Source organism: Euprymna scolopes, chromosome 20 (assembly GCF_053919585.1).
Source record: "Euprymna scolopes isolate OS-2025 chromosome 20, ASM5391958v1, whole genome shotgun sequence".
NCBI classification, from domain to species: domain Eukaryota; kingdom Metazoa; phylum Mollusca; class Cephalopoda; order Sepiida; family Sepiolidae; genus Euprymna; species Euprymna scolopes.
In genome coordinates this window covers 52084671-52108664 of record NC_136501.1, presented here as the reverse complement: position 1 = coordinate 52108664, position 23994 = coordinate 52084671, and the positions used below count along the sequence as shown (strand labels likewise).

Sequence of the window (23994 nt, the reverse complement as noted above, 5' to 3'; positions counted from 1 at the left end):
AAGCGTTAAAAACAACAAAATAGTATTGTTTGGAAATTAAATTTGAAAAACTTGGAAATAATTTTTTTAAATTGACAAACTCAGAATAAAAAATGACTAGTCTAGTAAGACGAAAGCAGAAACACAGTTTTCTATTTTTAAGAGAATGCTTTAGCGCATGATGCGCTTAGCAACCGTTTTTCTGTAAGCGGATTTGATTTCTATAAAAGATATCATTTGAAATAAAATTCCGCACAATTAATAATTATCAAATATTTACATATTATACATGAAAATAATTCTGAAACTATTATCTATATGAAAATGGTAGATATCTACAGATTTCTCATACCAATTTTGAAATATTCTTTGTCAACTTTATTCGGTTGTAACTTTGCTTCATGTGGTCGTGGCCCTGTCGGTGGGGCATTAGAATACGCCGACTGCCCCCCTGCAGAGGGTAAAAGTCCCTCAATGGGGGTCCTGGATATGACCTTAAACTATATCCAGTGGTGAGGCCCCAGCTTGTGGGCTTTGGGGAGTGTGGAGCCACCCTTTAATTACTATTGCTCTCAGGTCCACTCTGACCCGGAGTGGTAGTACCTGTTAGGGTCCCAACTATGGGTTAAATAGAAATCGACATGAAAACAACAAATATATTCTATTAAAAAAATTTTTCTTCAAAATCTTTGGATTCGGCATTAAATAACCCGAAAAGGGTTGATATGCCGTAAAACGAAAACAACCAACCAATCCTGATATAAGCAGATTGATCATATCAATTTTGAAATATTCTTTGTCAACTTTGTCCGGTCATAACTTTGCTTCTTGTGGTCGTAAAAATAAAAATCAAACACCAGTAGAGATGGACTTCTTTGTTTATATAGCCTGTAAAATTTCAGACATATCCAATCAAATTTAACCCCGCACATATGTACCCAAACATAACATAAAAAATGTAAACATTGAAAAAACATTTTCCCTTTTTGTTGTCGTCATTTTTTTTTACCGTTTTTCATTTTTAACTTGGAACATAAAAATATTGAACACATAAAAGAAAAATAGATTAACATCATTGGAATGCTTATTTTATTCTCTTTCAATGTAATTCTTTAAAAATTGACCCACAAATAAAAAACATAGGACTTGTTGAAGCACATTAGGTATGTAATATTGCCGATGTCCACGAAAATACAGCATACACTTGTCATGCTAATACACTGCAATTGACTTTTTCTTCAATTTAATTTTGAAAGATATAATCCTTCATCAGAATTTCAAGTAAAAATCCGGTAAAATATCTAATTTTTTTCTATCTTTTTTCAATCAATCTGGTGTTGTAGCAAATGTAAGATGAAAATTTCACTAGCCAAGAACATAACACTCAGCAATGCCAAGTGAATAAAAAATGATATTCTGATTTTAGAAAGCTTTGTTAATATTTGAAATTTGAATTATTAAAAACAGCTTATTTTTAATGACTCCAGTTTCCACATATATGTGTATAATAAAATGTAACGCAATACTTTTCCTTTCTATCTTTCGGCAGACATCAAAGACATTTTTTACAAACTGTTATCTTTTGGCGCCCCTGTAAATGCCCGAGACCGTTTTGGCCGGATCCCGCTTCACCTTGCTGTAAGATGTTCATCAGAAATGACAGAAACGTTGCTGAACCTTGGCAGTGTAGTCGACTCTCAAGACAATGCCGGTTTGTACAAATAATAAACTATTGCGATTAATAACTCCTCGTAATCTTCCTATAATGGATTTTTTGTGTTTGTTCTTTATTTTCCACTAGCGAGGGGTACCCGGCATTGCCCGGGTGTTTTTCGGGGTATGTGAAAAAACCCCGAAAATGTGAAAAAAAAACAGGTGCCCGTGAAAAAAAAAAACGAAGCCTTCACGACGTGCAGTTGGAAAATAGTAAAGTGTTAAAAAACAGGTGCGCGTTTTTGATTGACGTGACGGCGATAGGTATTCAGCAGTAAGCATTTTGTGCGGGATCGTTTTGAATGAGGTGAATAAATCGGTTTGTTTGTTTTTAAAAACCCGCTCCCTGTTTATTCGGAGGAGCAAAATGAAAGCTACAGTCTGATATGACAAAGTCGACATTGAACAAACATTACTTAGCTCTCTTGAGACAACTAGCTTTCGGCCTGTTGTATTTATTTGCTTCCCCACTGAGCAAATTAGGCACAAGGCTGTTTTTTAAACTGGTTTTCGGCTCGTGATTAGAGTCGAGTTTCGCTTTTTTTTATACCGAAAACCGAATGTAACGCGTGCCGATGCGGGAAATGTTGAATAATTAACGTTTGAAAGTCAATAAAATTAAATAGACAGGCAAGCTCCGTGGATAACTCTGAGATATTACAATTTATAGATGATATAAAAAGTTTTAAGAAGTTGTGGACATCGAGGAAAAGCATACATACATACATACATTTTCGCTTTTTTATATATAGATTATTTTGTTTGTTCTTTATTTTCCATGATGGAAAATGAGTCAAAAGTAGTTGTGAAATACTTTTTACGTCATATATTTTAAAGAAAACATAAAAAAATTTAGAGATATTACATTTGCAATTCCTGTAAGTTCTTGATGTTTCACAAGTTTTGATTTTTAAAATATTACACATGCAATCTCAAATAATAGCCCATTTCATTCCAAGTGGCGATATGCCTTGAAAGTCAAAAAATTGCTCACTCTATAAATAAAGTAGTGTGTGTCCATTTCATCAAATAGAACGGTTTTTGCCTTATTCCTTAGCTACCTGATCAGGCTGTCTAAAAATATTGTCTTCCTGACCTAAAACTGGTCCTGGGTATGACCTTAAACTATATCCGATGGTGAGACCCCAGCTTGGGGGCCTTGGGGAATGTGGAGCCACCCTTTAATTTCTATTGCTCCCAGGTCCATTCTGACCTGTTAGGGTCCCAACTATGTGTTAAATAGAAACTGACTTGAAGAAAACAAATATATTCTATTAAAAAAATTTTCTTCAAAATCGCTGGATTTGGCATTAACTAACCTGAAAAGGGTTGATATGCCATAAAACAAAAACAACCAAATCCTAACCTAAAAGGCATCAAATATTGTCTTCCTGACCTAAAAGACATCAAATATTGTCTTCCTGACCTAAAGGTCCTGGATATGACCTAAAACTATATCCGATGGTGAGGCCCCACCTTGCGGGCCTTGGGGAGTGTGGAGCCACCCTTTAATTGCCATTGCTCCCAGGTCCACTCTGACCCGGAGTGGTAATACCTGTTAGGGTCCCAACTATGGGTTAAATAGAATCTGACTTAAAAAAAAAAAAATATACTCCATTAAAAAATTGTTCCTCAAAATAACTAGATTCGGCATTAAATAATCTGAAAAAGGTTGATATGACGTAAAACAAAAACAACCAACCAACCAATCCTGACCTAAAAGGCATCAAGAATTGTCTTCCTGACCTAAAAGGCATAAAGCATTGATGTTAATGTTTTTGTCGTTTCCCTTTGCAAAACTCTGTTCTGCAAAACCTAAAACAACATGACCGAACCAGGGAAAAAGAGTAACTTTTCAAACGATTCACTTGGTGTTCATCCTAATCACATCTGGATATCACAACAGACTTTTTCAGACTATGAATATTGGTGGTAACAGAAGAAGTCACTATGTCCAATCCAGAAGCAACCTCTGGCCGGACTCTTTGTTACTTTGGTACTTTCTACAAATATATACACTTGTGTACTACCTCCATGTTGTCTTTTTGATGCTACTAGATCAAACTGTCTGAAGATAGTGGCTTTCTGATCTAAAATGCATCAAATATTTATGTTATATATTTTTTCCTTTATCATTGCAAAACTCAATCATGCTATGCAAAAGCAAAAACAACCACTTTCCTATACAAAAAAAAAAAAAGAAGCAAACGCCATGCATAAATGTTTGAAAATGTAAAGAAGTTGAAGCATATAAACTTTTACCAAAAAGACTGGATTTAGTATTAAATAGCCGGAAAAGTTATGATATTCCGTAAAAAAAGAAACAAATACCAAATTTATAAATTTTGGAAAATATAAAGAACTTGAAACAAAATTTTTTTTTCACCAAAATGTCTGGATTCGATATTAAATATCCTGAAAAAGGGTTGATATGTAGTAAAATAAAATTTAAAAAAAAAAAAAAAAAAATTGATTCTTAGCATTTTGACAAGGAGCAAAGTATAGTATCTATTCTAATATTACACTACATCTTTTCAGTTCTCTGTCAGTAAAATAAGTCAATTTTATTTTTGCCCCATAACAGTGCGTTTTTTGAGGAGCTGGCTTTTTCCCGCCATGTTAAAAACGCTGACCTTGTGCCTCTTTGTGCTCGCATGGGTAGGCAAGTAAATAGGAAAAAAAAAATATTTTAACTATTATTTATTTTTTTTAAATAATAGTCGAATATTGAAGAAAGAGGCTGCAATTTTTTATCAAAATAATAAACTGATTACATCTACCAGTTTTTCTCTGATCACGGGAGATAACTCTATCCTGAGTTACCTCCCATATTTTGTAACTCACCCCCTACACACGCCTTAATATTATAAGGGGAGGTAACTCGATTAAGAAAATTGACTTGTTTTATTTCTAATATAAATATATCAGTAAAAACAGTGATAGGGAATCAACAATTTTTGTAAGCATCAATAAAAAAGTCAAAACAAAGAAAAACTACTTCTGTAAGCTATGCAATCAATGTTTATAAGTTTAAACGTCAAAATTAGTATAAATTCCGAAAATTAGAAAAAATGATCCAGCAGAATATATTCTAGATCTATTTTTCGCAAAAAAACAAAAAAAAAAAATCATAGACACCGGTACTTGACATTTTCTATTTTGTTGATGTGGTATGACTCTTCCATATTAAAACATATGATTATTAATTTGATAAATTGTATTGGTCCACTGATTTATTGGAGAGGGACCTATGTTTTCAGTGGCGTCCGTTAGTCCGGACTATTGCCAGATAACCGCCCATTAGTTTTTCCTGAAATTTTGCCACAAATTGTATTTCATTAAATAGATGGACTCAGTAAAAAATCTTTTTTTTACAAAAATCCCCGTTGCGCCCTCAGGGGCTTAAAAAGAGGTCAAAAATGGCTGAAAATGGTCAAAAATGACATATTTTGCCCCATAGCTTTTGCTCCATCCATTAGATTTTTCTGAAACTTGTCAAAAATGTGAAGGAACGTTGGCCCTTCACACTTCTCACATTCATCATTTCTTCACTATTTTTTGTGGCATCATCTCACATGCAGCACAAGAGGGGGATGTGCGGCTTGTTTTTACTTATAATTATTTTCTATTGGATCATTTTTCGTAATATTTGGAATTTATACTAATTTCGATGTGTGTGTGTATGTATATATATATATATATATATATATATATATATATATATATATAATTTAAAGGAGATTAGAATAATAGTCTAAAGAGCTAAGTGTATTTTAATGTAATAGTGAAATTACTAGTTTAATTAAAATACAGGAAATGCTCGTTGTAATTTAGATATATAATAAGCTCGATAGTTAATGTCCTAGAGCTAATTCAATATTAAAATTCATCATTCAATAAAATAAAAGGCTATAGCAAACATCTAAATGACTACTTTAAATACAGTTCCTGATTTCAAAAAAAGAAAAACTAAAAGGTAACTATGCCTTTGTAAAAAAAAAAAAAAAAATCAAATTTATTATGTAAATTCAAAAAAAATATATATTTTTTCTACTCATTTCTATCTCTAACCTATACTAATTTTCTTATAAATTTTAAATCCAAACCTTTTACTTCAATTTTTCAGATTCATCTGCCTTACTTTTAATGCTAGGTTTATTTTTGGTGTCTTTTAAATTCAATAGAAATCCTCCTAAATTTGCTGATGAGGAGACCGTGCTTACCAAAAAAACTATGTATAATTGTTGTACGTGACTTCATGTATACCACAAATAAAAAGCACGGATTTCCGAAACGATCGTACAGATAATTGACTTTGTTGTTGTTCCTTCTTATGAAACTGATTTTTAATTTAATTAAAATTTGATTTTTAAATTTAAAAAAATTTTTTTTAATTTTTAAATTATAAATCACATTACTTAATATATATATATATATATATATATATATATATACATATAATGTTTTCAACTGAAACACATTTGCTCAAAATTAGTTGCTGGGTCGTAAAATACAATTAAATATATTTTAATTCATGCAGATTTCATATTTGTTATTACAGAGGAAATTGTCCATTTTCTTTATATATATATATATATATATATATATATATATATATATATATAATCTTCTATATAAATAAAATGAACTCATTTTTTCCCATCTGATTTTGAAATTAATAGGATTAAAAATCAAGATATTTGATGCAAATATAATATGCACAAACGGCAGAACAATATCTGAGGTGTGTTATAGGCTTATTATTTCTCAAATTCCTCGATAATCTTAGATTTCTATACTTTTTCTGCTGAGAAGTCACGGCCAAAATCGGTTAAGATCAATGGAAGTGGTAAAATATTTTCTCTCTAATAAATTCCTCCTCCCCCTGCCACCACTTAACACCATTTGGGGATCGTTCACAAGGAACAGTTGAGAAGAGAACACCGGTTTGGCTTCGTAGTTCTTTCATGTGAAGTTATTTAAAATCACTAAACTAAGCTGCAGTGCTCTGTGGCGTAGTGGTTAGCGTGCTGGACAATTCACATTATATTTTCACGTTCGCGCTGACCTACCGTAGTCGTTTTTTTTTTTTTTTTTTTTTTTCCTAAACAACTGGAATGGACTTTTCTTGGTGGCCGAACTGTTAACGTTGCAGATGTTTTTTGTTTTTTTCACACTTTATTTTCCTACTTTTACTCATGACTCCGGGTTTGATCCTTCCTACTTACCTACCATAACATTTTTTAACCCCCCCCCCCCGTCCCAGAAACGAACACTCGGGCAACGCCGAGTACCCCTGCTAGTATATATATATATATATATATATATATATATATATAGTACTGATTAAAGTTAAAAAAAAATAAAATGACTTGGGGTGCCATCAGCTAGAATCGAAACCAAAACATTTTTGCACTCCAGCTGCATTTCCTACCATTTGAGGCAACCTGACTAATAGCTAAAAAGATTTAAAATTAAATCACTTCTAGCTATGATTGAATTTGCCCATGCGTAAAACTAACTGAGCTATTTTTTTTATTTGCAGACTGTTGTCTTGATCTCTATAGCTGTTGTTTCAAATGAATAAATAAATACACAAATTACTGATCTCAAAGGATTCCAATAAAAAAAATAATACTTACTAGAAATATACAAATATAGAAAGTGGAAATGAACATTTCAACTTGCCAACATCTGTACGTGTTATTTATTCAAACAAAGATTTTACTCCTTATAAACCATCCTTACTGTATGATTACTATCAGTTCTTTTTCAAAGATGTAAGCCAGCATGATCTAACCTTTGATGGAAATACACTCCGGACCATTTTCCTATGAAATACTTCAAGCTCTTGATTGTAACGTAAAATAAATCTGAAATGTTTACACTTAATAAATGTTGAAGATTTGGAATTCCCTACACAACCTGGGTAAGAACCGCTAGTATGCTTTAATGCTGCTATATTGTGGATTTTGATATAAGCAAGTAATAAGTCTGAGGGTGGAATAATTAATCAACCAACAGGTTGGGTACAACAATAAGGTTTATTGTAGAAATAGTCAAAAAGTCCAGTGAAGGATATATATTAATTAATATAACAAATTTACATAGTTGCAATACTGGACATGCTAATGTTTTGAATAAATGGTCGGTTAAAAGCAGAAGTCCTCGTCAGGCAACTTAATAAATGGTTGCTTTCCACAGAAGAAACCAGTTCTCAGAACCGTCTGTGGAAAACAACTATTTATCAAGTCGCCTGATGAGAACTTCTGCTTTTAACCGACTATTTGTCCGAAACATTATCATGTCCAGTGTTGCGACCATGTAAATTTATTTATGTTAATATATATCTTGCTGTTCTTTTATTGAGCGTTGTTAATAGCATCATTAAATTCATTAGTTATCATTCTTGAATATTTTTAACATGGTATATATATATATATATATATATATATATATATATATATATATATATACTTGCAAAAGTACCCGTCGTTGACTGGGTTCAAAAACAGCCTACAGAAAATGGACTCTGATTTATGAAAAGGAAGGGTTGTAAAGAGATAGCTTCGAATTTGGGGTATCAAAACCAAAGCAAAATATGATGAAAGTAAAAATAAAATAGATAAACCCCATAATTTATTATACCATACCTGTTCACACTGAAACTGAAACACTTATCACAATAGTCTGTGGATCTATATTAAAAACCTTGTTAAACCTTGTAACATATTTCCATTCTATGGAGGTCAGGCGCGAATAAAAAACCCATAATTTTATTATACCATATTTCTTCAAACTGAAACATAATTATCAAAGTATACTTATGCAGATAGATATGAAAAGTCTTTATTAGAATTTGTGCCTATTTTCATTCTATGGAGGCCAGGAGTGAACACAAACCCCACAATTTTATTATACCATCCCTATTTAAGTTAAAACATACTTATCCAAGTATTATGTACATCTATATCAAAAACACTTGTAAACGTTTTTTTTTAATTTAAAAATTTTTTTATTTCCATACATTGTGAACCAGGCGCGTATGCAGACCCCACAATTTTAATGAATCATCATTATGCCAGATCAAACATACCCATTCCTGTGTCTCGATACATCTATCATATGTTATCAGTTTTCTATAATAGTCAACCACATAGGAGCCTATTTGTGACCAGACAGTATTTATTTGCTCCCCCACCGAGCAAATTAGGCACAAGGCCGATTTTTAATGTGAGGAGTGAAGGGGAAATGGGGACCAACTCCCCGGGGAGTAGAGGAGCTGGATAGTGACAATTGGTATGAAGGGTTGCCCCTACATTGACCAAGGTCTTATCTGTGGGGTCACCCCCACATAGGGTCTTTGTTTGCAGTAACTGCCGGAACAGATACTACACTTTGATCTTGGGCCGAAGACCATGTCACGTTCATGACCAGACACACACACAGATGTTCAGCTTTATATTATATCTCTCTCTCTCTCTCTCTCTCTCTATATATATATATATATATATATATATATATATATATGTGTGTGTGTGAGTATGGAAAGAGTATTTCACTGACAAGCACACAATTATTTATTTTCATCCCCCCCCCCCCGTCTGTGTGTCAAACTTTTTCTTTTCTCTCTTTCCTTCAATCGATGTTTTTCACAACTAGCATTTAACATTTAGTGCTTGAGGGGTGCTAGGTTCTTCCATTATAACAAATGCCAAAGCAAATGCTAAAATGTATCTTTTATTCCCTGAATGTTAACAGGTTGCACCCCATTAATGGAAGCCTGTATGATCTGTGGTCCCAACACGCTGAATGTCTTAACTCACCTGATGAATTTTAATTGCAATTTAAATCTTCGAGATCAAAATGGTTGTACAGGTAAGTCATTTTGAATTTTCACTCTTTTACTTGAAAGAAAAACTTATCTTTAGAAATTAATTAAATATATATATATATATATATATATATATATATATATATTCAGGGTGGAATGATGAAATTGTTAGCCTAGAAAAGACATGATTTCATTTCCATTTAATGAAAACCAATTTTTCTTTATTTTTTTGTTGCAGACCATGTACTAGTTAGTCAGTTGTAATACAAATTCCAAGAACGATAGGAGCCTTCTATCATGTCTGAAAGTGACACAATGTTCAACAAGCGAGATTGGAGATGCACAGTTGTTCAACTCATGCTCTCTACAGATCAAAGTTATGGCATCAGGACCATTGCCAGCACCCTCAAAATGCATCACTGGATTGCCATGAATAACAGGGATGTATCCAGGGTGATAAAAAAAATGTTTTCAACCACAGTTATGGTCTTTGGTATGATTTCAAGTGAGGGCCACATCATGCCACTTCACATCTTTGAAGTCGGCTTGAAAATCAACACCAAAGTGTACCTGGATGTGCTAAAGAGTGTGGTGATTCCCTGGTGCAATCAGGTGATTGCTGGCAGACCCTGGGTGTAGCAGGACTCGGCAACTCTCTTTTGAAACATGTTCAGGAGCGAGAGACTACCAGCAGGTGTGTCAGCCAAAATGTGACAACAATACTCCATACATGGGCGAATGGTGGCCTTGTAGAGGTACAGGATACTTTCAGGTGTAAGTAACTTTTTAGCAAGGTAGAGCCCACCTTTCTTCCAGCGGCACTTGCAATGCTCTCGATGTATCTGTTCCAACTCATGTTCCCTATGAACATTAAGTTGAGGAGTTTGAAAGAAGTACTTTCAAGTAATGTATCTTTAGCTATAGTTATTGGTGGTTGAGACGGTTTCTTGTAATTATTGAAGGAAACAAGCTTAGTCTGGGCAGCATTTTCATCCCCATTATACTAAAGATTGGAGGTCGACCTCTAGTGTTTCTGTCATTAGGGCATGGTTCCTAATTCACAGTAGTCCCTTATGTCTCAATAGCAATTTTCTGTGTTTGAGGTAAATGAGTTAAAAAAAAAAAAAAAAAAAAAAAAATACTTGAATACAAATAAAAAATCTTTTAATTAATATTCAAAAACTAATACAAATATGTCCAAAGTCCAAAGAAACCCAGCCTTTGCTTCGGAAGGAGTTCTGCGATTTTGGATTCTTCTTTCACTGCCCCCCCCCACCTTACTGAACCTGCTGGATTATTTCATTTGGTTATACATCGAGAACATCACCAGCATTCTACAACCCCAAAGCCAGCCCGATCGCCACCATCCGCTGAGTATTCCCCGAGCTCCCGTCAATGCTTGCTTTTTTCACTTTAAAGAATAAAAAAAAAAAAAAATAGAATAATTAACCTTTTTTCTAATGTGTCTAAAACTTTTGGTTATTTGAAGCCGCCATAAAAAAAGAAATAAAAGAACTGCCATCTGTTAGTATAGCTAGAAAGCAATCGTTCGTTTTGGAAATTAGAAGAGCATCGTCACTACATTTCTACATAAAACACTGTTGTTCCAGTGCGGTTCGTGTTCTGCATAAGTGCCGAAGCATGTTAAGGTCCTTTCCTGATCCTGGTGAACTTGAAGAAAGAATCGGATCAACTTTAATCATCCTTCTACTATAAGGGAGTACCTGAACAGATAAAAACCAAGTGTATTGAGTTTTTGTAGGCCTATCTAATCTCTTGAAAGTATTCGCAAAACTTAGTTTTTCTTCAGAATCGTTAGTTTAACACAATCAGAAATAAGATTCATCGAATGGAAGAAATAGTAAAATAACAGGATAAAAAGTGTGTCTGAAGTTTTGTAAATAGAATATTATCTATTTAATTATAAAACAATATATAAAATTATCTAATTATAAAACTCTGTGGACCTTGCGCCTTTGCTTGAATCTTGTCTTCGATTTCGAGTGATCCCATCTTTTAAAAAAAGGAATGACAAGTAAATTTATATATATATATATATATATAATATATATATATATCATTCAAACCCAGTACTGTTTGAATATATGGTTAATGGCAGTTTTAGTCATTTAAAGCTGCTTTAAAGCTTCACCACTCACTCATTTTTCAGCCAAATTTCAAACAATTATTACAGTTTATAGATTACCTTCTCAGTTATATTGTGAAAAAAAAATTGTTCAATTTTCGTTCATTAAAACAAAAGTTATGAAATTTCTGGTGTTCAAAATCGTAAAAAAAATGTAAGGAGGTGAGCAACGCTTTTTTATGACTGGTTTCCATAGCAAACACGTTGCTTCAGCGACTAGTGGTGCTACTAATTCACTATTGTCACGAAAAGAGAAGTAACAAGTGAAACAGAGAGAATGAAAGCATGAAAGGGAGATAATTGGGGATTTATTGAAAGCAGACGAGTGCTATACATTGTTATTATGTGTATGTTATGTTTATGGGGCAAAAAAAATAAGACTGAAATTAAACAAAGAACAAGTGAATTTACGGGAAGCCTAGAAAAATGGATTTCAATAGAAAAATGCGAGCATGAAAAGTAATATGGTTAAGCTTAAACATAGAAAAGTAAAGGACTAGTTGATAAAACTGGAAAAGAGAAGGACAAGATATTCTAGTAAAAAATGTAATATTTTTATAACTTAAAATATTGCAGCATTAAAATTTTTTTTTTTAATTCACTTTATAACATTATATAATTAATTCTTAATGCTGCAATATTTTAAGTTATACATTTATTATATTTTTTACTAGAATATCTTGTCCTTTTCTTTTCCAGTTTTAACAACTAGTCCTTTACTTCTCCATGTTTAAGCTTAACCATATTACTTTTAATGCTCGCATTTTTCTATTATAATTTTTCTCATCAGAGGGGAGAGGTTTACAAAATATACAATAAATTTTGCAAGTTAATGCATTAAATGGAAACTAACAATATGAAATTAATCATACTTGCATCAAAAAGTTATATGTATGGATGTGGCTCAGAGATTAAAGAAAAAGGGTCAAGAGTTGTATATTTTGGTTTTGATTCTAGCTGATTGCCGGGAACCTGCCTTAGTTTCAAATTAGTTTCAGTTTTATACAAAAAAGCCGAACGAACACAAGACGGGCTGAAATAGCAAGAATTTTGTAAAAATTGACATAAATAAATCTAGATGCAACGTGCGTTCGCAAATCATACATATTATGATCTAGAGGGTATATAAACACTTCTAAGACATAGTAATCCCCGCCCCCAAGAATCCCCCCCCAAAAAAAAAGCCTTTCTTGGACATACAAAAAACGCGCACGCTTGTTTTGCCTTTTATATATATATATATATATATATATATATATAGATGACAGTTGGTTGTTAGGACCACTTACCAGAAGATTTCAGATTGAATAATAGGTGAAATTGATTGTATCTTTCCACCCTAGATTTTCACAGTATGCTGAAACATATCAGTGTTGTTTATATTGGTTGTTTTACGGCATATCAACCCTTTTCAGGTTATTTAATGCCGATTCCAGTGATTCGGAAGAAACATTTCTTAATAGAATATATATATATATATATATTTTTTTTTTTTTTTTTTTTCAAATCTGTTTCTATTTAACCCATAGTTGGGACCTTAACAGGTACTACCAGTCTGGGTCAGAGTGGACCTGGGAGTAATGGCAATTATGGGGTGGCTCCACACTCCCCGAAGCCTGCAAGGTGGGGCCTCACCATCGGATATAGTTTAAGGTCATATCCAGGACCAGTGTTGTTTATATACATCAGACAGTAGGTGTAATTTGGAAAATGCTCCATTTTTTATTTTGACTAAATATGGTATTATTTTAAAAAAGTACAGATGTTGTTTAATTGTCCCAAATGAAATGGAACATGCGTGTTAAAGGATTATTAAACAATAATGTATCTTTTATAATTCTTGAGGTTCATATGAGAAAGTTAAATAAACCATATTTACGCCCTGTTATGAGTTTAGTCATATTTCCTAACAAAAAATAATCAAAAGACACAGAAACGTTTTATAAATAACATACTAGATTTTTTTTGTCTTAATAAATTTTCGAAAATTTTGTGTTTGTTTTACAAGTAATTTATGGAATTTGCTGCAACGAAATATTAGCATGTATGACCCCTTAACATAAATACCCCCGAATAACCAGACAAGAGCAAAATCACACGCTTTTTCTGTAGAGAATCCCTAGATGCCAGAAAGCTATCTACTCTAATAGTTCCTTAGCTTGACCTGCTAGACTTTGGAATTCCCTCCCTGTATCCTGTGTTCCCGACTGTACTATCATGCAGCAGTTTAAATGTGATGTGTGCAAACAACTTGGGGTCCTGGGTATGACCTTAAACTATATCCGATTGTGAGGCCCCACCTTGCGGGCTTTGGGGAGTGTGGAGCCACCCCTTAATTGCCATTGCACCCAAGTCCACTCTGACGCGGACTGGTAGTACCTGTTAGGGTTTCAACTATGGGTTAAATAGAAACTGACTTGATAAAAAAACAAATATATTCTATTAAATAAAATTGTTCTTCAAAATCACTGGATTCGGCATTAAATAACCTGGAAAGGGTTGATATACCATAAAACAAAAACAATCAACCAACAAACTAACAACTTGCTGCTCAGCTCCCTTTTTAAAGTGTCTCTGTGGGCATGATTCCTAATTCATAGTAGTCTCTTATGCCTCAGCAGCAATTTTCCATGTTTGGGCTAAATATGAGTTTAAAAAAAAAAAAAGCATTTAAATACAAGTAGAATTTTTTAATTAATATTCAAATGTTAAAAATGTTCATAAGGATGAACCATGAAACTGCAGTAAAATGCTAAAATAAGTCACATTTATTATCTATTCAATATCAATGGAGGGAAATGAAGTGATTATAGTCAATCACTTAGCTTTTATTGGAGATTAGCGGGTGGTGCCCAGCCCTGCTGAGCAGTAAAATACACTTAAATATATTTTAATTTTTGCAGATTTCATATTTAATGTTATAGAACCAATTCTCTATTGCATATTACATAGTACCTAATATATAGTACCGATTTCAAAAGTTTAAAAAAAAAAATGGTGTGGATGCCATCAGCTAGCCTCAAAACTAAAATATTTAGTCCTCCAGCCATATTCCTACTGTTTGAGCAAACTCAACAACTCAACTCGTATGATTAGTTTTACACATGTGCAATCTAATAAAAATGTTGGCTAGTTGAAATGAATTTGCATTGCAACTTGTTGACTTGTGTACACGTCATTCATCCATTCAAACAAAGATTTTACTCAACATAAACCATTCTTGGTGTATAATTACTATTTTCTGTTAATTTCATTATTATATGACCAGTAGTTTAAGAGCTTATTGGTTAAATATTTATACACCGACTGACATACATCTACTATTTTATTTATTCAAGCAGACATTATTAAATACAACGGAGATGCCTTGCTTTACGATTTTTTTTTTTTTTTTTTTTTTCAATTTTTTGGATTTTCGTATCTTTTTTTATATCAAAATTGAAAACATTAATGAAAGTTTAACACATTCACTGCCAGCTATAGCTCTATTAAATTTATTGTCATTACCAAGCAGCTTTCAGCAGTTTCCAAAAAAAAAATAGTCAACAAGTAATATAAATGATTATAATATGGAATATATATTAAATTTGTATTCATTTTTGAAGGAATTGTCATAAGCCACTTTTACTAAAAAGGAATTGTTAGTTTTTATCAGTTTGTATATTTTTTGTAATAAAAATAACTCAAATCAGCTTTTATTTATAGTGAATCATTCAACTTGTATATGTATTTGCTAGAAAAAAAAAACATAATATATAGCAGGGGCCAAATATGAGATAACTCATAAGCATACTATTCAGTATGTGTTGTTTTCAGATGTCGGGTTAGGCAGTTATCGTACGTGCCGAACACTTAGTACTCCGAATTTACTCGTAGTAGGCAAGGTTAAGCAAATACCAGGATATGAGAATACTCATAATTGGCAGTGAGTGTGTTAATTGTTATCACGAGTGCTTTCGATTTTACCGTGAGTTTTCAGATGGAATTCATGGAGTTGATGAGGTAAAATTAAAAAGGAACGAAAATGGAAAGTAGTAAAGTAAATTGCACAATTTTATCGAGTGATGGGAGGTTAAAAATTCTATAAAAAGTCGATTAAAGATCTTGAGTTTTAAAATCAATGCGTCCATGGGTAAATATTAGCAAAGTATGTTTCATTTATATGGATTGTTTAATTGTTTTATAACCATAGAATAATGAATAAGAATGTGGTCATTGTTCTAAAAAAAATTTCATGTTCCATTGTCTAGCCGAAATATAGCACATGTATATTCATTTTAGTATTTATATATAATTGATTAATCTATTTTTTTTTTCCAGCCGTTCATTACATTTGTATGGATCAAAAATGTGATAGTCAAATCCGTGTTCAACTTTTACTTGTCTTCCTCAAGGCTGGAGCTTCATTAAATGTTAAAGACAATACAGGTAAGAACGTAAACCTTTTCCATTTTGTTTGAGAAATCAAAAATAGCATCCATATAAAGTCTGCCATAAGTAATCATATAATTTTATTTTAACATAATAAATTAACATCTAAGAAATGTCCAACTGCAATATAAAGACTAACAAAGAGTACACTTGGGTCGTTTGTCGCATAAGATGTGTGTATGTGTGATCTTCATTGAATTCAATACATTTTGTAATACTAGGTCAAAATTCTTCAAGTTCAATGATGTTATGGGGCTGCTACTGCATGCCCTTTCTCTTTAAAAATGCCTACAGGAAAAAATCAGAAGTTTAATCCAGGGAACGGTATAGCACCTTAAGTGATCCAAGCCTGCCAATCCATCAAATGGGCAGGTTGTTATCCAGCTAATCTACTTTATCAGCAGAAATGATAATTTATATATGAAGAATTAAATTGCTAACATAATGATTTCATATGAATGTTAGCAGGCGACCCGGCATTGCCCGGTTATAAAATATGCTTAAATATATTTTAATTCATGCAGATTTGATATTTATTATTATAGAGCCAATTCTCTATTGATTATTATATTGTACCCAATATATAGTAATGATTTCAAAAGTTTTAAAAAAACATGACTTAGGTGCCATCAGCTAGAATCAAAACCAAAACGTAAAGCTCTCCAGCATTATTCGTTACAATCTGAGCTATATCCATGCACATAAAATTTTTTAAAATAACTTTGTTAAATTTATAAATGTATATTTGTGCATGCGTATAGAAGTACATTAACTCGATTTGCACCTGTGAAGTTCCAATTTAAAAAAAATTTGACCCTTTAGCAGTTATTTTTACCAGTTAAAACCAAATCAAATTTGTTTCATAGATTTTAAGTCCCTTATATATCAAGTTTCAAGTCGGAAGACAAAAAATTGATAATAGAGTAGTTTGGTAGAGACCTTCCTGACACAGACAAGGTGACTTTAATATAAAAAAATATTATTAATAATATATCTAGTCTTGCAGGGAGACCCAACGTTGCCCAGGATTAAATGATGATCAACAAATATTTCACATTCCTTTATTTTTATTGTCATCGAAATCCGCGAAATCGCCTGGGGAGGAAGTTTCACATGCCTCCATGTAGTAATTTAGTCCAAAATATATGTTATTCTACATTGCACTCTAGAGAACCTACTTTTCTTTTATTAAATTATTTTATATAAACTGCTTTCCAGTTAACAAAAAAAAATACATTAAGAAATTTACGTTACGTGGTTAGTTAGAAAGTTATGGGATTTTAACCTACAGACCACGTCATGCAAAAAAACAAAACAAAGAGAAAACATAAATTTTCAAGTCTTATAAATTCTTTGCAGTTAATGAAAAAAATTAAGAAATTTACGTGTGGATTTTGAACCTACAGACCACGTCATCCAAAAAAAAAAAAAAAAAAAAAAAAAAAACATTCTATTAACTTACCCCAGTAGAATTTTCACGGCTCATTGTTCTATTGTTGCTAAGTGACGACATGGAAAAAATGGCTTTACCGATGATAGATACATTAAAATAACGGTTTTGATTATCGGTAACTAGCAGGGGGTACCCGGCGTTGCCCGGGTGTTTGGAGGTGTGTATGGTTTTGGGCAAATCAAAACAAAAGAATAATAAAAAATCGTTGCCCGGGTGTTTGTGTGGAGGGGGGTTGGGAGTAAAGTTAAAAAAAGTTTTGGTATGTAAGTGTGGAGGATCGAATCCGAACCCTTGAGGCGAAGTTGGAAATTAAAGTGTGAAAAAAAAACGTGCGACGTTAACCACTGGGAAACGTGTTTGAATTTATTTAAGTATTAAGAATTGGCAGGTGCCCGTACTTAATGAGGTCAACTTTCACTGCGGGGCAGTATTTTATTTACTGCGGGGCAGCTTTGTTTGTTTTTTTTTGGTTTTTTTCCCCCAAGATGTTGGGGGGAGGCAGCTCCTCATAAAAAGGGGATTGTCCAAATTGAATAGCAATTATCTGATATAAGGAGAAACTCCACATTGATCAAATCTGATTGCTTTTGGACGTTCCCGGCGATCACACCGGGAACGATATCTTAAGCTTCATTTCGCTTTTATTATTATATGAAAAAGTCCAATCCACACGCGGTGATCGAAAAATGTTGAATATTTAGCTTTTCAAACTCTGGCAAATTAAATAGACAGGCGACCCCCGTTAACTCGTAGATATCATTTCGACGTAATATAAAAAGTCTTAAAAAGTGAGCCGACCGATCGCTTCTCGGAAAAAAAGTCTTTCTCAGACATACACAAAAAGCGAACATACATACATACACCCACACACACATTTTCGCTTTTATATATATAGATTATTTGAGACAAAACTTAACTAAGATTACTCACAGAAGTTTAAAGAAAATCTGTTCAGCCGTTTCGGAATCTATAAGGAACAAACTCACACAGACAAAGTTGCATTTATATAATTTTAGTGATAAATAGTGAGCACAAACACTGGTGAAGCATATTTTTTGTCTTTTATTTTTGACAAAATTCATGTTTCCTGGAAGAGACATAAGAACTAGATTTTGGAAATTGTGTGATACAATCTTCTCACAAATTATCTAGAAAAAAAAAAAATAAATTAAAAAAAAAAAAAAAAAAATTAATATGTTGTAAAAGAGATAAATTGTACTGATTATATTAAGCACCTCTGTTATCGGAAAATATTAAATCCTATCTTTTTAAAATTTTTCTAAATCGTTTTGTACCGTTCTTAAAGTATTTTCCTTTTTCATTTTCTTCAAGAGTACACGCCTCTTTGCCGAGAACTTGACGGTGTCTTAGCCAAACACAAAAACCCACCGACTCAACCTGGCTGCAGTTATGACCTCGCCCTGATAGCCCAGTTGCTCTACGGTGGGGCCACCCTGAACTTTCATAACCAACGTCTCCGCCTCTGGCTTCAGAATGCTATGCAAAGCAACAAGCACTTGTTATATGCAATCGTGAACATCCTGGTGTCAGCTCTCCGACACTCTGCACTAGCCCGCCTCCTAGAATACTCTTTGCAGGTGCAAAACATCACTGACAAAGATCTCCACGATGTGACCAACAACTTGAAACGTTTGACAAATAAGCCGACAAACCTACAGGTCATTTGTCTCGCTTACGTCCGCGACCTTATGAAGCAAAGACTTTTCCCACGAGTTCAACAACTTGAAATTCCGGATGAACTTAAAAAACTCCTCCTTCTTGGCTACTGACTGTGAATAGATCACCTGACTGTCAACGTATTGTTATGACCTACTGTTTAATTTATGATCACCACTGATAATGATTTTAATAAATGTTTACATATTTCGATTTTTCAAGTTTTGGTTTTAAATGTTCTCCCCCCCCCCCCCGTTTTGATTTTATCTTGAAATTTTTTCCTGTTATGCGTGAAGAGTTTCTACTTCGTATTCATCGAGTACTTGTTTTGTATGCGGTTTATTTAAGTTTGATTCTATCGCCTGTTTGTTTTTTTTTTTTTATTCACATTTGATTAATCCATATTAAGACTCCTGTTTTTTTCTTTTATCTCTATACTAGATGTACCCGACATTGTCCGGTATTAAACATAATGTTAAATTCCTTAAAAACAGAAGTAAAAAAAGAAATGGAAAGAAACTGAGACATGTGAATGCTAGTATTATGTGTTTTTTTTTTTTTTTCTAAACAGCTCTTTCATTCTAAGTAAAAAAAAAAATTAAAAAAGTACTCGAGCTGAGATCAAAGCCAAAACCTAAAGACAGTGAGTCAAGTACAATAACCATTAGGCCAGTTTTACGTGGTTTTTAAAAAATGTTTTCAAACCTACTTATTCTTAACATAATGTGAACAATTTGCACATGTGCAATCGGAAAAAGTTGATAAGCAGATAAAAATCTAGTAACCCCCCTCCCCCATAACAAATAAAGTTTTTTTTCATGGGGTCACCACTTATCAAGGCCTAGAGGCTACTTGAGGATAAGGATTAATGAGTATACATTAGTCATTGTGATTTTAGCATAGTAAACACTTTGTGGGAATTTTATAACTTGGATTACTTAGGGGGGACGGTTCAACAAGAACTTGTTCATGTTGGACTTGAAGACAATCAGATTGTAGTCAGCTGGAAAGCAGGCAATAATAGAGTTCCACAGGCGAGCAGTTTTAACAAAGAAGCCCTGTTCATGGAATCTACATTTAGGTGTAGGCACAGATAAAGAGTGTGGGTAATTGTTCATAGTTTTGTCTTGACAAGTGTTTTTTTTTGTGTTTTTTGTTTTTTTGTGAAAGTCTGGCAGGGGGGGGACTATTGATTGAAGTTCAGATGAGCACCTGCCATGAAAAAGCTCGCTACGTCTCTTCTCTGGGAAAGAGGTTGCAGAGAAGAGAAAAAGGCATCCCCCACTAAGCTACAAAGTCTATTTTGAACTCTGTCAAGACAAGATAAGCTGCTTCTAGCTCCTGCCCTGATGTGGCAACAGTACTCCATCATTGGCCGAACCAAGCTTTTATATAGGTAGAGAATTGCATCAGGAGTGAGATATCTACTGGAGCAGTAGAAAGATCCCCCCATTTTTCCAGCAGCTTTGCCAATGGATTTGATATACGTGTCCCATTTCAGATCGGGAGTAAAGGTCAAGCCCAGAAGCTTGTCAAAACATGAAGTCTCCCCAAGACGAGAGCCATTCATTTCGATTGATGGCAGCTGGGCAACAGAGCGTTGATGATGTAATAATAGAAGCTTGGTTTTAGATGCATTAAAAGTAACCAACCACTTTTTTGCCCCATTGTACCATCTGCTCAAGATCAGAGGAGAGTCAGAGAGAACTTGGTCGTTTAGTCTTCTAAGTGCTACCATAGATGGTAGTGTCGTTAGCATAAATGTCAACGAATGATTTAAGTATGTGGTTTGGAAGACTCCAGCATTAATATTGAGAGCTTCTGATTTCTGCCCATCAACCACTACTCTTAAGAACCTATTAGAGAGAAATGATTTAATAGTTGAGAAGACATTTCTAGCTATATCATGACTGGAGATCTTGTGAAGTAGACCTTTATGCCATACCTTATTAAAGGCCTTCGATATGTCAAGAGCAATTGGCCTAGAGAGGAAGCCTCCATCGAGGGATTTGCCAATCCTATGAGATATAACTGTAAGCACGTCTGCTGTAGATCTAGCAGAATGGAAACCATATTGGATCTCACTAAGAAGGTTATTTTTGCTGAGATGGTTGACTTCTTTATTTAGCACAGATTCCTGATGACTCACAAGTGACTTATTGGCCTGTACTGAGAGGGAGATGAGCGATCACCTGAATTCTTAAATACAGGGCTTACTGATGAGATTTTCCAGGGTGTTAGGAAGCATTTCTCCTTAAGACAACGTTTAAATAACTATGTAAGTATGGGTGCTAGTTCCGGTTGAAGCCTTTTGAGCACTATAATTGGAATGCCGTCAGGGCCAGTTGCTTTACTGGAATCAAGGTTTTTGATTAGCTTGGCAACATCACGTACAGATATTTGTATGTCACATAGCGTGTTTTGTGATATACAAGGAAATACTGGGGGTTTGCGGCCTTGGTCGTAAAGGGTAGAATTAGCTGCAAAGTTCTTGGCAAAGAGATTGGCTTTTTCTGATACTGACGAGATTAACTCCGGTTCATTGATGATAGTTAGGATAGAGCACACACTTCTGTTGAGGATTCTGTTTGCTATTTGCCAGAACTCATGGGAACCAAGCTGCTGCTCAGCTACCTTGGACTTGACGGACTGAGCATACAACTCTCTCACCTTCTTTATTACTTTTTTACAGTGGTTGCTGGCGGTCCTAAAAGCGGCTTTAGTCTCAGTACATCTATTACGTTGAAAGCAATGGAAAAATTGATTTCTGTGTGCAATGGCAGCAGCACATTCTGGGGAGAACCACGACTGGCCGTTAGGTTTCTTTTTCGAGGGTCTGAAAATTTCTATACCTTAGTTAATCATTCCTTTTTAAACATGGCACGCAGATGTAGGTCTGATATAAATGTACGTTAGCTATCCCAGTCAGCCATAGAGTATTGATATACTGTACAATGGAGAGGTATGTCTGAGGACTTATTACATTTTGGTTTTATCTTAACTGATACAACAGAGTGGTCAGAAGATACCAGTGGAGACTGAATGGAAGATGGTCATAGCTCAGAGAAAGTTGTGAGAAAGAGGTCTAGGAGACTTGCATACTGACCATCAGTGTCTGGGAATGTGGGTGGGTTCTTGGACAATCTTAGTGAGGTCATAAGCAATGGAGAAATCATGGCAGAACCTCCCCTCGTCATCGGTCTTGTTTGAGTGGGTTAACCATTCCACATTGTGAACATTAAAATCCCCACAGACATGAATGTTAGATGAGGGGTACGCAGACAGGACATGGTCAATTTTCTCAGCTATGCTATTAAAGATAGTAATTCCGCTGTTGTACACACTCGATTATGTGCAGCAAAGTAAATATCTGAATTAATCGGCCATCTTGCAGATAAAAGAAATTTCATTTTTATGAGAATAAATACCTTTGTACTACCCTCTATGCAGCGAATGTAACACAGAATTGTGACATATTATAAACTCTACAAGCTGGAACTCTTAACTAGCACAATAGATGTCTCTCTGTCTTTCTGTTTCTTTCTCGCTCATGCATACGCATACACACATATAATAATGTACACAAACCACTGCTCTGGTGTTTTATAAGTCGTTTTTTTTTCTTTTTAAATAAACGTTTTTATAACTAAACACCAGTGATTTTTCTATCTACAGAAAAGCAAGAAATTGTATTTACATTGATGACACTGGGAAATAATAGTGTATGCACCCATTGGTAAGTGAAATATTACATGGTGTATTCATAACAATACCAACTTGACAAAGAGAGTGCGTTATGTATGAATTCGTTTTTGGCTCTTTTCTTAAAAGTGTAACAAAGTAATTTTCTGTATTTTTGAGATGAGGTGTTTTCATTGATTGAGATTGTCGGACTGACTTCCTCATCTTGGTTGTAATAGTCACAACGTTTCGGCCGTTTTGCCCTCTGGATGGAGAGGGGGGACCGTCGCCCCCTATGGGATGAAGTAAAAATAATAAACAGTGAGACCCACTGGAAAGTGAGAAAACTTAAAGAAACAGCTCACATGCTCGGACATAACAACCTACTGAGCAAACCAAGCATAGAGCTGAATGCAATTTGGACACCTCTGATAGAGAGAAAAAACCTTGAATAACAACATAGGTTTAACATTAACAAAAACCAACTAAGAATCGTCCTAAAGTTTACAGTTACCCAAAGGTGCTGAGTTCAATCCTGAACAAAGGCAGTGAAAAGTAACATTCAAAACAGAATCTGCAACTATGTCCCAGAGCCTAGCTGGAGTCCGAACACGGTACCCCCGTAATAATAATAAAGGGTTGGGTTCGAGACTCCTAACAAACAGTTCCCCAGTTCGATACAAAACACCTGATGAAGGCCAAAGGGCAAAACCGCCGAGACGTGACTATAACAACCAAGATGAGGAAGTCAGTCCAACAATCTCAATCAATGTAACAAAAAGGTTTGCCACTCACCAATGTAATCAGAAAGAGAACTGCAGATCGGATTTAATATAAAAATGAATTGAATTTGAAAAACTTTATTTTAATTATTATTCTTGAAAGCATGTATAAAAATTTATCGCATACGGAGTAGAATTTTTACGGAAGTTTTGAATAAAAATTCAGGCCATTCAACCGCACAGATTAAAATATCACTTTAATACTGTGTGAATCCTTCTCTCAAGTTGCTGACAAATATTCACTTCATACTCATTGGGATGTGACCAATTATTGCCAAATTTGTCATACGTATCCCAT

The 23994-nt window shown here is 34.0% G+C and overlaps 1 protein-coding gene across 1 annotated transcript in view; it reads left to right on the top strand.

The window, feature by feature from the left end:
* The window catches only part of LOC145241430 (uncharacterized), a 36907-nt gene extending 17461 nt beyond the window's left edge, over positions 1-19446 (top strand). The window contains exons 3-6 of the mRNA XM_080104380.1: positions 1529-1690; positions 9454-9570; positions 15993-16100; positions 18889-19446. Coding sequence (XP_079960506.1) covers positions 1529-1690; positions 9454-9570; positions 15993-16100; positions 18889-19346 — 845 coding nt within the window. The 3' untranslated portion in view covers positions 19347-19446. The remainder of the gene's footprint in view (positions 1-1528; positions 1691-9453; positions 9571-15992; positions 16101-18888) is intronic.
* Positions 19447-23994: the final 4548 nt, after the last annotated feature.